Below are 14,536 nucleotides of genomic sequence, written 5' to 3'. Positions count from 1 at the left end.
CTGCGCCAAACAGGAAAGTGAGAATGCCCGTTCCAGGAGAGGGCCGACTGGCAGGCCCTGAGCCCTAGTGCATCCCCGGAGCCATCAGCAGCTGTGTTTACCCCACACCTCCTGAGGCAGGCCGGCACCACCCCAAGGCCCACGAGGCAGCTCGCTCCGGTGGGATGGGCTAAGCGCCTTCCTGACCTCTGTGCTCCGCCTCCTGCAGCCCCCAGCACGGGCTCCGGTGTCTTCTTGCTGAGAGGTGGAGGGTGGGAGGGAGCGAGAGATGAGGGGCCTGGCGAGGTCAGGCGAGCAAAGGAGAGCAACTGAGCTAGAACACGTCCCAGAGGCACCGACAGGAAGCGAAGGCGGGTGGCTGCCGCGAGGGGCACCAGGCAGAAGCATGTGGCGTGGCACCGGAAGCAGGAGCGCCTGGTTTTTGGATCCTCAGCAGGTGACGGGTGTGTCTGGTCAACAGGTTTGTCTTCACCTGTGATAACAAAATGCCACACCATGTTCTCCCTCCCAGGATGCAGGTTCCATTATTTTTTTAAATTAGAGTCTTTATTTTATTTTATTTTTAAAATTTTCAATAAATTTATATCCCTTCAGCCATCCCTCACACCCTCCACCTCCGGCCACTGACCATCGGTTCTCTGTTTCTATGAGCTTAGTGTTTTGTGGTGGTGTTTTTTTAGATTGCACATTTAAGAGAAATCATATGGTATTTGTCTTTCTCTGACTTCTTTCATTTAGCATAATACCCACTAGGTCCACCCATGCTGTCACAATTGTTAGATTTCCTCCTTTCTGTGGTCTTGTAGCATTCCATCGTGTAAATGTGCCACAGCTTTTCAATCCAGTCATCTACTGGTGGGCATCCGGTTGTTTCCCTCTCGTTGCTACTGTAATTATCGCTGCGTTAAATCGGTAGATGGCTTTGGGTAGTACAAATATTTAAACAATATTGGTTTTCCCACTCCATGAGCATGGGATATCTTTCCATTTCTTTGTGTCCTCTTCAATGTCTTTCATCCTTGTTGTGTAGTGTTTTTTTTAAATAAATCTTTATTGTTCAGATTATTACAATTGTTTCTCCTTCTTTTCCCCCCATATCTCCCCATCACCCGGTTCCCTCCCTCCCGTTGTCCTTATCCACAGGTGTATGACTTTTGTCCAGTCTCTTCCCATACCCCCCACACAGACACCCCTTTCCTCCTGAGAATTATTAATCCACTCCCATTCTATGCCTCTGATTCTATTATGTTCACCAGTTTATTCTGTTCCTCAGATTTTTAATTTACTTGATTTTTAGAATCACTTGTTGATAGATATGTATTTGTTGTTCATAATTTTTACCTTTACTTTTTTCTTCTTTTTCCTCCTTTTAAAGAATACCTTTCAGCATTTCATATAATCCTGGTTTGGTGGTAATGAACTCCTTTAGCTTTTTCTTATCTGTAAAGCTCTTTATCTGCCCTTCAATTCTGAATGATAACTTTGCTGGGTAGAGTAGTCTTGGTTGTAGGTTCTTGCTATTCATCATTTTGAATATTTCTTGCCACTCCCTTCTGGCCTACATAGTTTCTGTTGAGAAATCAGCTGACAGTCGTATGGGTACTCCCTTGTAGGTAACTAACTGTTTTTCTCTTGCTGCTTGTAAGATTCTCTCTTTGTCTTTTGCTCTTGGCGTTTTAATTATGATGTGTCTTGGTGTGGTCCTCTTGTTTGGGGTTCTGTGCGCTTCCTGAACCTGTAAGTCTATTTCTTTCACCAGGTGGGGGAAGTTTTCTGTCATTATTTCTTCAAATAGGTTTTCAGTATCTTGCTCTCTCTCTTCTGGCACCCCCAAAATTCGGATATTGGTATGCTTAAAGCCATCCTGGAGGCTCCTTATGCTATCCTCACACTTTTGGATTCTTCTTTCTTTCCGCCTCTCTGGTTGGGTGTTTTTTTCTTCCTCATATTCCAGATCTTTGGTTTGACTCTTTGGGTGTGGTGGTCTACTCTGTATATTCTTTATTTCAGACAGTGTATGCTTAATTTCTGACTGGTCCTTTTCCATTTTTTTTTGGTATTCTCATTAAGGTCCTTGAAGGTCTCTTCAAGTTTCTCAGAGGTTTTTAGAAGATTCTTGAGTAACCTTATAAATATGGTTCTGAACACCGTGTCGTCCATGAGTTTACTTTCCTCCATCTCTTCTATTCGTGACCTGCTTCGGTGTCTCCACATCTTGGCTGCCTCCCTGTGTTGATGGAGTGGCTTTGTGTGGTCGGTGACCTATAGGGGCCAGTAGCTCAGCTTCCCCAATCACCCTAGGTGGTCGCTCTTGGTACACCCCTTTGTGGGCTGAGTGGAAAGTCTTGGTGTAGTTAAAAGCCCTGATTGCTGTTGGTACACTGGGAGGAATTGACCTCCGGTCCAATTGGTTGTGAGGGCCTGCTGTGTCTATAATGAAGAATTGCTGTGCTGGAGACACAGTAGGGCTTTGGTGCTCACTGAGTCTGCCTCTTGAATGTGTCCCTTATGAGTGGTTGAAATCTGGTGTCGTCCACACCGACAGAAAAGTCACTCTCACTCTCCGACCAGCCGAGAGTCCCTCCCGTAGGCGTCTGGGTCCCCCGCGTGTCCCCAGAAACGAGTTCAGAGTGGTTGGGATTGTTGGTATCACTGGCTGGAGTTGATCTCCAAGCCAGTTGGCTGTGAGGATCAGCAGTGTCTCCGCTGGGAGAGCTTCTGTGCTCAGCTTGGATGGGGCGGAGTCTCAGGGTGGCGCAGACAAGCTTTGGTTTCCCGTCTGCTCCGCCCTAAGAGGGGCGGTTTCTCCGTGCCCTAATCAATGGCCGCGTGCCTCTGAGAGAAGGCAGCTTTCGAGCCTCTCCTGCTGCCTAACAGACCAGTTTCTCCCCAGCTGTGGCTGGATTTCAGTGCAGACCGGAGGTTTTGTTTTTCTCTCGAACGAGAAATCCAGTCACTGGGAGGGCTGTGCTCAGCTTGGATGGGGCGGAGTCTCAGGGTGGCGCAGACAAGCTTCGGTTTCCCGTCTGCTCCGCCCTAAGAGGGCAGGTTTCTCCGTGCCCTAATCAATGGCTGCGCGCCTCTGAGAGAAGGCAGCTTTTGAGCCTCGCCCGCTGCCAAACAGACCAGTTTCTCCCCGACCGCAGCTGGATTTCAGTGCAGTCGGGAGGTTTTGTTTTTCTCCCAAATGAGAAAGCTAGCCACGCATCTGCTGCCCTCCCTCTCTGCGCTGCGAGCAAGCCTGCCGCATATTCAGCCGCCCGCCCTTTCCGCGCTCATGGATCTCCGCACCTCCACAGCTCCTGAGGCTCAGCGTCCCCCTCTCTTTTTTTCTCTAGTTGTAGGTTTTCCACTCTGCCAGCTTTCCGGTGGTTCTGGACGGTGTGCGCTCTGTTTTCCAGTTGTAGTTTCAAAATTGTTGTGGCAGGCAACAATTAAGTGTTTACCTTATGCCGCCATCTTGGTTTTCCCCTGTTGTGTAGTTTTTAACATACAGGTCTTTTCCCTCCTTGGTTAAATCTGTTTGCAGGCACTTAAATTCTTTCTGATACAATGCGAGTGGGCTTCTTTTCTCTCTTTCTCTCTTTTTTTAAAAATGTATTTTATTGATTTTTTATAGAGAGGAAGGGAGAAGGACAGAGAGCTAGAAACATCGATGAGAGAGAGACATCGACCAGCTGCCTCCTGCACACCCCCTACCAGGGATGTGCCCGCAACCAATGTACATGCCCTTGACCGGAATCGAACCTGGGACCTTTCAGTCTGCAGACCGATGCTCTATCCACTGAGTCAAACCGGTTTCGGCTCTTTTCTCTCTTTCTCTTGCTGGTGGTTCTCGTCAGTGGAGATGCAGCAGCGTTTGTGTGTTGACCTTGTCCTGGAGCGGGATGCAGGTTTCTTTTGCCATCACATGTCAGCTGCCCTGGGGCAGGGCGTTCTGAGACGTACACAGGCAGTCGGCCTCTCTCACCCTCTGTCCTCATTGTTGCCAACTTGGTTCTTCTTGTCCCTGAGGCGCACTCTACACAGTGTGGAGGGTGTGTGGGAATGGCAACGTGAAGACACAGGCTCTGTGACCTCCCCACGGCCATGGAAGTCAAGTGGTCTCGGTTCTAGTTCCAGCTCCATCACTATTCAGCTTTGTGACTTCGGGTGAATCTCTGGGCCTCACTATGCTCACCTATAAAATGGGCAGAATAAGCTACTCTGCACTTCACAGGAAACCAGGTGAGACAGTGGGGGGGTCAATGGGCTTTGGAAAGTCACAAACAAATATTGAGGGTTGGGATTTGCCACTTTTGGATTTGTGATTTTTTTTAGAGAGGAAGGGGAGGGAGGGAGGGAGGGAGGGAGGGAGAGAGAGAGAGAGAGAGAGAGAGAGAGAGAGAGAGGTGAGAGAGAAACATGGATAGGTTGCTTCCTGCATGCGCCCCACCTGGGGGATTGAACCTAAAATCTGGGTATGCGCCCTGACTGGGAATCAAACCCACCACCTTTCGTGTATGGGATGGCTCTCCACCCAGTGGCCAGGGCGGGGGGGTTTTTACTTACGGAAGAGGAGGGCATTGAAACACCCGGACAGCGTGAAACAATCGTTCTGTCAAGCAGCTGATGGAGGAGGAAAGCAAAAGACCTCATCAGTGACCACGATGGCCCTTGTAGTTCCGAGAGAGACTCAAGGGTCCTTTGGGGTGCGTGTGTGTGTGAGGTGGGGGAGGGGGGAGGCGGGTCCCACCAACCCTGGACTCTGGCCGCCCTAACTGCAAGGGGGCCAGGGCCCTGTGCCAGGCCGAGTGTGTCCCCTGACGGCGGGCTTTTCTGGGGAGAATAGTCTGATTGCTGACTTAGCTCTCGGTCTGACCAGCAGGCCTCAGAGAAGCGTGGATGTGGCAAGATTGGCCTCCCAGCGTTTTTTTAAAATGTGTTTTTAAAAATTGATTTTAGAGAGAGAGGAAGGGAGAGGGAGAGAGAGAAACATGCATGTGAGAGAGAAACATCGATTAACTGCCTCCCACATGCACCCCAGCTAGGGATGGAACCTAAACCCGGTTATGTGCCCTGACAGGGAATTGAACTGGTGACCTTTGGTGCCTGGAATCATGCCCAACCCACTGAGCCACACAGCCAGGGCAGCCACCCAGGATGTTTTGGTGGTTTGGACACATATACAGTAAAGTAAAAGTTTGACTTTATAAACAATGAGGTTTTTTTTTTGGGGGGGGGGGGCATTAAGTAGGAGGTGGTGAGCTGTTTAAAAGTCTGTGACTTTCTCCTGCTTCCCAGAGTTTATGACCTGGGCCACTGTCCGTGTGCTGTGGTGACCATGGCTGAGCTCATGACCCCGCCTCCCGCCTCCCTGGTACTTGCTTCCATTAGTAAGGGGTGGGGTAGGAGGGGCAAAAAGGAAGTCAAGGAGCTCCACGCTTCTCTGTGTTCTTCTGTAAAAAAGGATCCAAATTATCCACATGGGACATGGCCTCACAAGAGGATAGGAAGCCGAGAGGATCCTGTGGGAATATCATCGCTTTACAGGAAAGGGTGGGGATACTGAACCCAGAGGGGCTAGCCAGAGGAGACCTGGAAGTCCTGCAGTCCCTGCTGTGGCCCCGCCCCCAGCCTCCTGCAGGCCCTGCTGTGGCCCCGCCCCCAGCCTCCTGCAGTCCCTGCTGTGGCCCCGCCCCCAGCCTCCTGCAGTCCCTGCTGTGGCCCCGCCCCCAGCCTCCTGTATCCCTCCTGTGGCCCCGCCCCCAGCCTCCTGCAGGCCCTGCTGTGTCCCCGCCCCCAGCCTCCTGCAGTCCCTGCTGTGGCCCCGCCCCCAGCCTCCTGTATCCCTGCTGTGGCCCCCCCCAGCCTCCTGCAGTCCCTCCTGTGGCCCCGCCCCCAGCCTCCTGCAGGCCCTGCTGTGGCCCCGCCCCCAGCCTCCTGTATCCCTGCTGTGGCCCCACCCTCATCTTCCTGCAGTCCCTCCTGTGGCCCCGCCCCCAGCCTCCTGCAGGCCCTGCTGTGGCCCCGCCCCCAGCCTCCTGCAGGCCCTGCTGTGGCCCCGCCCCCAGCCTCCTGCAGGACCTCCTGTGGCCCCGCCCCCAGCCTCCAGCAGGCCCTGCTGTGGCCCCGCCCCCAGCCTCCTGCAGGCCTGCTGTGGCCCGCCATACCCCCTGCTCCCGACCTGCCCCTCCTACCCTCTGGAGTCAGGACTTGAGGTCTAACAGTGCAGTGTGTCCTAAGCACAAGCGAACTTAAGCAAAGGTCCATCCTGGCGCAGGAGCCTGGCTATGGGGGTGGGTAAGCGCACCATGAGAAAGCTGTGATTTTAATTTGTTTGCTTTTAGGGGGTTAGACCAATATTTAAGACTTCATTACAGCTTTCCTTACTGAGGAATTTGCTCAGTAGTGACAGAGAGCTTTGCTAGGAACTCCTAATGCTAACAGCAACAGCATATATCTTCGCTTATTGGTTGTGTTTCATGATTAGATAAAATTGATCCCTAATTTCTCTTTATGGGGATGGATCTGAATTTCCCCCTTGAAATGCCAGGAGCAAGAGACTTAGACGTATTAGGACACATGTAAGCACATTTCCCCTTGTTTATAGCCACTGAGATGCCTGGCCTGTGGGCAGCAATTGGCCTGGCGAAGCTGGGGTTCTTCTCTTTAAAATGTGCTTGGATATTCGACTCTCTCAAGATGACGTGAGCTCATAGTCGGACTGGCCGACAGTTAAAATGCCCTGTGTTGTCTGGAGCTCCCTCCCTGGTGCGTCTTGAACTCTGATCTTGCTTGGTCAGAGCTCAGCTCAGCCTCCCTAAGTGTTTAAGTTGCTGTCTCCACACCCAGCAACTGTGCTGAGTGAGAGAGGCTGCCACCAGGGGCCGTCTCTGGAAGCTCGGGACTTTGTCTCCCGGGACCCTCTGCCTGTGCAGAGCCCGAAGTCCACCCCGTGCCCAAACCGACAAACAGCTGAAGTGGCCTCAGAGGGTCTGTCTCCCGAGTCTGCCCCTCTGCTCTCCCGACCTCACCAAGGATCAGGTGCCCTCAGAGACCATCTGTGGATTTCATCTGCTCCTCTGTTTCTCCTCAAGGGGGCGCTGGTTCCTGCCAGCTCCTCCATCCCACCAAAAACAGGAATAAGAAGCTAACTTGTACCTTGTGGCCATTGTGAGTCAGGCTAACTGATTACCTTTTACTTTTGAATTGGCTACTAGGAAGCTCAGAGCCCAATTTGAGGCCCATCATTAGCAAAACATACAGAACCAAATGCAATGTGTTTTGGATATTAACCTGAAATAAGCTCCCTTTATTACAGTCCCTATTTTTTGTTCCCCTTAGCCCCTCTTTCTTTCCTCTCTCCCTCCCTCCCTTTCTTCCTCCCTTCCTTCCTTCCTTCCTTCCTTCCTTCCTTCCTTCCTTCTTTCCTTCCTTCCTTCCTTCCTTCCTTCCTTCCTTCCTTCCTTCCTCCCCCTCTTTCTCTCTCTCTCTCTCCCTTTTCTTTCTTTCTCTTTCTTCCTTTCTTTTCTTTCTGTTTTTCTGTCATATCTTATATAACTTTGGAAGCCAACTGCAATCTTTTTTTAGGCTGTGTCAGAAGGAAAATAATTATAAAATAAATAATACCGCCCAGCTGGCATGGCTCAGTGGTTGAGCGTTGACCTATGAACCAGGAAGTCAAGGTTCGATTCCCAGTCAGAGCACGTGCCCGGGTTGCAGGCTCGATCCCCAGAGCAGGGAGTGCAGGAGACAGCCGACCAATAATCCTCTCTCATCATTGATGTTCCTATCTCTCTCTCGCTCTCCCTTCCTCTTTGAAATCAATAAAAAAAAGTCTAAAAAATAATACCTAACTTTTATTAAATGACATGTCTCTAAGTAGTTGACACACATTAACTCATGTGTGTCACAGCGTTCCTATAACCAAGTTATTACCATTAAACTGCAAGCAACCTTCCAAGGCTTGAGAAGTGGCTGCCATGCCTTCCAGGAGGCCCCCATCTGTTCCCGAGTGCCCCGTTTCTCACAGAGCACCCAGCTCTGTATGACCCACCAGATCCCCACCCGGCTTGGTACAGACGAGGAAGGCGAGCTCGGAGAGCGGAGAGCGGCAGAATCAGTGTGAGCGTAGGCGACTCCCCGGCCGCCTGGCCGGCGGCTTCCATGCTCTGGGCGTCCAGCTGCCGCGCCGTGGTGCGTGGTTTCACTGTGCAGCCTCTGACTCCGTGACCAGGGGAGGGGGGCACCTGTCTGACCCCCGTGCAGTGCCTGGACTCCAGGACAGCTCAGGGAGCTCAGAGGGCTATTTCTGGAGAGTTCTGGGTCTTCCAGGAAAACTGTGATCCCAAAGGGAGTTTCAAGGCAGGCAACGGGGTCCTGGCAGCACAGCTCCGTCCCGGGAGCAAACCCGTCACCGTCCGTGGCCTCGGCAGGGCCCCATTGTACGGAGCCCCCCTGACACTGCCCTGGCGAAGCTGCAGGTGGACCTGTGGGGACGTGTCAGCTCTTTAGCTGGGTCAGCCTGTCCTTCCGGGACTCGGAAGAACTAGACAGTGGTAGCCTGGAGTCGACGGGAGCGGACACGGGCGGACACGGGATCAGGAGACCGGGCCCGGCCTGGTCACGGGAGGCGGCTGCGCCCTGGGTAAGCCCGCCCTCCGCTCTGGCTCCCAGAGTTCACTTGGGCCGTCGCAGGGGCTCGTCTCCTGGAGGCCCTTCCTGGCGCTGAAGGCTCAGGGCCGCGGGCGTCCCGTCTTGAGCGCCCCTCCCTGACAGGCGTGTCCTCCCTGTGCCCAGAGGGGCCTCGTGTGCGCCTGGCGTTTTCCTGGAAGCGCAATAGGACTCGCACTGACGGGAGCCGAGGCCCGGGACTCGCAGCCAGACAGCAAACAGCACGAACAAGCAGCCCTTTGAGGCTTCCACCTTGGCAGCATCGGGCGCCCGTGGCTCCTGGGCAGCTGCTCCTCCAGGCCAGTCCGCCAGGCCCACCGGACGCAGCACCGGGGATGCGCCCCCTGGGCCTGGGCCACGGGCGCTGGTAGTTTTCCACTCTGGGAGCTGGAAGAGGGAGTCGGCTTCTCCGTCCAGGAGACGGGCAGCGGAAGCGTCGGGGAAACCACCAACACAGCCTGGCAGCAGAGCCAGGAGCCACGCTCTGCCTGCCTGCCAGGCCCTATGCCCCTCGCCGTGCCCCCTCCTGGCTCTGGCTGTGCCCGCATGGGCGCCCAGACAGGCCTTGGGGTCTGAGGAGTGACAGGGTGGGCGTGGGGGCCTCGGGCCTGGCACTTAGCACCTGGCCACTTGGCAGCTCTCACCTTCAGTCTTGGCCGGGTCCCTTCCCCAGAGCAGTTTGCCGGACATCGGCGTGCTCCGTAGGCAGGCCCGGTGCTGCCGATGAATGCCGCGCCGGTGCCTGGGCCATGGCTCATCCTGCTCCCAGGCACTCGCCAGGATGCAGGACGCCAACCCCAGCTTGTCCTTCCCTGCAGCCCTTCCCCTGCGGCTGAGGGGGCCCTGACTCACGCCCTGCCCGGCTGAGCCTGTGCCTGTGTGAGAACTCTCAGAAGGGGGCCCGGCTGTGACCTGCTTTTCAGGGTTGTTTGGCTATTCTGGGATCTTTGCGTTGCCCTGTGAATTTTGGAATAATTTTGTTTATTTATGCAAAAACGCCCATAAAGGCTGTGGCTGGGTGGCACGGATGTCCTCACAGCCCTCCCTGCGCCACCGCCCCCGGCGTCGCTCTGGAGCGGCCCAGCAGCTGGTGCGGCGTGCGCACCTGCCCGGCCTGCCTCAGCCTGTCCTCGGGCGTCTCATTATTGTTCAAAAGCAAAATGAACACAACAGTAAGAGGCATCATGGTGACGTCACGTCCCAGGAAGGACAGCTCCCGCCTCTCCTGGGCTCCGACGCTGTCACCATGATGCCTTTTACTGTGTGTTCATTATTGCTTTGGTTTAAACGGCCACTCGCCCCTTAAAGGGATACAAACAACATGAACTCCTCCTCCTCGGTGTTACGATGGGATGGCCGTTTTGGACGGGAAGGTGTCTGTGGGCCTCTGGTCACAGGGGGTCCCTTTTCTCTGGCTGCTGCTACGTGCTCTTTGTGCCCGTTTTTAAGCAATTGGAGGAGGACCCTGTCGTATAGTTTTCTTCTCATAGAGCTTCTTAGGTTTAGACTTTTCATCAAATTTTTAAAAAATAAATCTTTATTATTGAAAGTATTACATATGCCCCCCATTGCCCTCTCCACCTCTCCCCCCTTCATCAAATTTTATTCAGTTAATTTTCTGTCTCCCTCCCCCCTCTTCCTCAAGGAGCCCACTGATCTGAATCCAGGAGGCCTAGAAATTCCCACATCTTACTGATGTTTATTCTATTTTTAATTTAATAAATCTTTATTGTTTAGATTATTACAATTGTTCTTCTTTTTCCCCCATAGCTCCCAGGTTCCTACCCCACCCTCTGCCCTTACCCGCCGCCCCCCCCCGCCCACTGTCCTCATCCATAGGTGTATACTTTTTGTCCAGTCTCTTCCCGCACCCCCACACCCCTTTTCCCCCGAGAATTGTCAATCCACTCCCTTTCTATGCCCCTGATTCTATTATATTCACCAGTTTATTCTGTTCATCAGATTTTTTATTCCCTTGGTTTTTAGATTCACTTGTTGATAGATACGTATTTGTGGTTCATAATTTTCATCTTTATCTTTTTCTTCTTCTTCCTCTTCTTAAAAGAATACTTTCAGCATTTCATATAATACTGGTTTGATGGTGATGAACTCCTTTAGCTTTTTCTTATCTGTGAAGCTCTTTATCTGCCCTTCAATTCTGAATGATAACTTTGCTGGGTAGAATAATCTTGGTTGTAGGTTCTTGCTATTCATCACTTTGAATATTTCTTGCCATTCCCATCTGGCCTGCATAGTTTCTGTTGAGAAATCAGCTGACAATTGTATGGGTGCTCCCTTGTAGGTAACTAACTGTTTTTCTCTTGCTGCTTTTAATATTCTCTCTTTGTCTTTTGCTCTTGGCATTTTAGTTATGATGTGTCTTGGTGTGGTCCTCTTTGCATTCCTTTTGTTTGGGGTTCTGTGCGCTTCCTGGACTTGTAAGTCTATTTCTTTCACCAGGTGGGGGAAGTTTTCTGTCACTATTTCTTCAAATAGGTTTTCAGTATCTTGCTCTCTCTCTTCTTCTGGCACCCCCATAATTCTGATGTCAGAATGCTTGAAGTTGTCCCAGAGGCTTCTTACACTATCTTCAACTTTTTGGATTCTTTTTTCTTTTCCGGAGGATTGTTTTTTGCTTCTTTGTATTCCAAATCTTTGACTTGATTCTTGCGATCCTCTAGTCTGCTTTTAGGTCTCTGTATAATATTTTTTATTTCAGTTAGTGTATGCTTAATTTCTAGTTGATCCTTTTTCATATCCTCGAGGGTCTCATCAAATTTATTGGCCTTTTCTAGGAAATTCTTGAAAAACCTTAAAACCGTGGTTTTGAACTCTATATCCAGTCTTTTGCTTTCCTCCATTTCTTTCATTTGTGACCTGTTTCTTTGTCTCCGCATTTTGGCTGTTTCCCTGAGTTGGTAGGGTATCTTTGTGTGCTAGGTGTCCTAGCAGGGCCCAGTGGCTCAGCCTCCCCAGTTACCTGAGGTGGACACTCTTGGTGCACCCCTTTGTGGGCTGTGTGCACAGTCTTGTTGTAGTTAAGCCTTGATTGTTGTTAGTATCACTGGGGGGAGTTGACCTCCAAACCAATTGGCTGTGAGGATCAGCTGTGTCTCTGCTGGGAGAGCTTCTGTGCTCAGCTTGGATGGAGCGGAGTCTCAGGGTGGAGCAGACAGCCTTGGTTTCCCGTCAGCCCCACCCTAAGTGGCCCCTGTGTCTCAGTGTCCCACGGCAATGGCTGCACGCACCTCTGAGAGAAGGCTGCTCTCGAGTTTTTCCTGCTTCCAGACAGTCCATTCTCCACGAATGAGTCCGGTACCCAAAGTCTCACCTGGAACTGGATTTCAGTGCAGTCGGGAGGTTTTGTTTCCCTCCCGAGCGAGAAAGCTAGCCGTGCGCTTGCTGCCCGCCCTCTCTGTGCGCCGTGAGTAAGCCAGCCACGGATTCAGCTGCCCGCCCTTTCTGCGCACACGGGTCTCCGCACCTCCCCAGCTCCTCTGAGTCTCAGTGTCCTTTTCTCTTTCCTTCTAGTTGTAGAATTTCCTCTCAGCCAGCTTTCCAGTTGTTCTGGATGATGTCTGCTCTGTCTTCCAGTTGCAGTTTTGAAACTGTTGTGCGAAGCAGCAGTATAGATGTTTACCTATGCCGCCATCTTGGTTTCTCTCTGATGTTTTATTTTTGTTGATTGATTGATTTTCAATCTTGTTTTTTGTTTTGGATAGTTTCCACTGATGTTTTTAAGTTCATAAATCTTTTCTTTGATGTCTGATCTGTAATCACATCCAGCATGCTTATCTCACACATTCAAGTCTCATCTCGAGAAATCTGATTTACTAATTCACTATCTCTCTCTCTCTCTCTATATATATATATAAAAGCCCAATATGCAAAGTGTTCCCTCGGGAGTTTGACCAACCAGGAGTTTGATCGCTCGCTATGAGGTGCGCTGATCACCAGGGGGCATCGCGGAATGAAGGGAGGCCCTGTCCAGCACCTGGCAGCTGGGGAAGGGAGGCCCCGGCTGGCAGCCAGCAGCTGCTAGGGATTCTACCCATGCACAAATTTCATGCACTGGGCTTCTAGTCTATATATATATAAAAGGCTATTATGCTAAGTGTCCCTCCTACCATCCGACCAGTTGCTATGATGTGCATTGACCACCAGGGGGCAGTGGCAGTTCTTAGGTGATGCGCCCCAAAACCAGAGAGGAAGGAACCCAGTTCCTCGTGGGGCTGCATGATTCCACCTTGAGCCATGGGTTATGTTGTTGCTGGGCACTGTCGGCCCAGAATCTGGTTACTGCTCACTTGCGTTTGTGGTCCACGCCCTGTATGACAGCAGCTTTGCAGAGTGCCCTCTCACACCCTGGGACCCCTTGGGAGATGTCGGAGAGCCGGTTTTGGCCCGATCCCCACAGGCCAGGTCGAGGGACCCCACCTGCCGGTGGGACCCTGCTTACTCGACAGATGCCTTTCTAGCCACGGCGCCACCCCAGGTGCAGCCAGCCGGGGAGGGACCATGGGAGGTTGGCTCCAGGGCGTGTCCCGCCCCGCCTGCCACCTTCTAATTAATTTCCTTTCAATGTGCACAAATCCATGCACCGGGGCACGAGTATCATATAAGCTCTCCCCTATGGTTTAAATACACGTAACACAGTTCTGTTTTACTATTTGATTTCCCAACTCTCATTTCTATATTAGCTCTGAATCGGTTGCAATTGGTTGATTTTTTTCTCATTAAAGGTTCTATTTCCCTGCTTCTTTACATGACTATTGTTTTCTAATTACACGGGACATGTTTAGCTCAGAGGTATTTGTTTTTGTCTGGAATGTAAGTGTAGCTGGGAGGCCTGCACTTCCTCTGTCAGTCCTTCCTGCAAGCTCTGTCCCTGTCTCCGGGCTCTGCTCTGTCCCCACTCAGGACACCCTCCCGCCCCAGGGGCTCTCGCTCCTGGGCCCCCGACACGGCGCGGCAGGAGCTGGTGCGGAGTGGGCTCATCGCCTTCTCTCCTCTTTCAGGGTCGCTGCCCTGCGTGGTCTGATTTTCATTACATTGGACCCCAGTTTTTCACACGCTTTATCCTTTTCTGTGTGTTTGTTTCATCCAGGAGAGCAAACCCGGCCCGGCCCTACCTCGGGTGGATGGGGTCCATCTCAGGTTCCGGACCGAGCCAGGGGTCCAGCCTGGTGCCGATGGGCTGCGGCTGTGCTCAGCACCTTCCCGGGACTCTGGGCTTGCTCCAGGGTTCCATGAAACCACCCCCGGGAGGAAGGGGTGCTCTGGGCCCGGCCCGGGTTGCGGGGAAACCCCACACCCGCTGGCAGGGCGTGTGTGGAGGGGAGATCGACACAACTCGCGTGAGAGTCCTTGTCAGCGTTCGCACCAGTCGGTACTTTGGCTGCAGGTCAAGGGTCAACGCTCAGACGATTGCGTGGTCATCAGTTTGGGGGCAGAACCTGGAAGGCAAGGCTGAGCGTCCCGGGAGCAAAGCGGGCCTAGCGACCCTGCGGATCCGAGCCGCCTTTTCCGTCCAATGACCAGCTGTGCTCTTGCCGGGGCCTCCGGACGTAAAATTACAGATCTCCTGTCTTTGCTTTCTCTTCGTCCAGCCGTGTGCCGCTACCCCCTGGGCATGTCGGGAGGCCACATTCCGGACGAGGACATCACAGCGTCCAGCCAGTGGTCGGAGTCCACCGCGGCCAGATACGGACGGTGAGGGCGGGGCCCCCGGGGGGGCGGGGCAGCAGCTCCCAGTGGGACCGGCTTCCTGCACAGGCTGGTGCTTGGCGGGAGCGCGCGGGAGCGGGGGGACATCCCGGGCTGCCCCCGGCTGTGCGTGCTCAGGGAGAGTTGGGGCTCGGCCGCAGGTGCAGGTCTGGCG

The 14,536-nt window shown here is 52.8% G+C and overlaps 1 protein-coding gene across 1 annotated transcript in view; it reads left to right on the top strand.

Moving 5' to 3' along the window:
- DDR2 (discoidin domain receptor tyrosine kinase 2) overlaps window positions 1-14,536 on the top strand; it is an 81,030-nt gene that overhangs the window by 26,933 nt on the left and 39,561 nt on the right. Inside the window, exon 3 of the mRNA XM_054711795.1 lies at window positions 14,265-14,367. Coding sequence (XP_054567770.1) covers window positions 14,265-14,367 — 103 coding nt within the window. The remainder of the gene's footprint in view (window positions 1-14,264; window positions 14,368-14,536) is intronic.

This window comes from Eptesicus fuscus, chromosome 22 (assembly GCF_027574615.1).
Source record: "Eptesicus fuscus isolate TK198812 chromosome 22, DD_ASM_mEF_20220401, whole genome shotgun sequence".
Classification (NCBI taxonomy): domain Eukaryota; kingdom Metazoa; phylum Chordata; class Mammalia; order Chiroptera; family Vespertilionidae; genus Eptesicus; species Eptesicus fuscus.
Note: the sequence above shows the minus strand (reverse complement) of the source record. Positions and strands in the feature narration are given on the sequence as shown.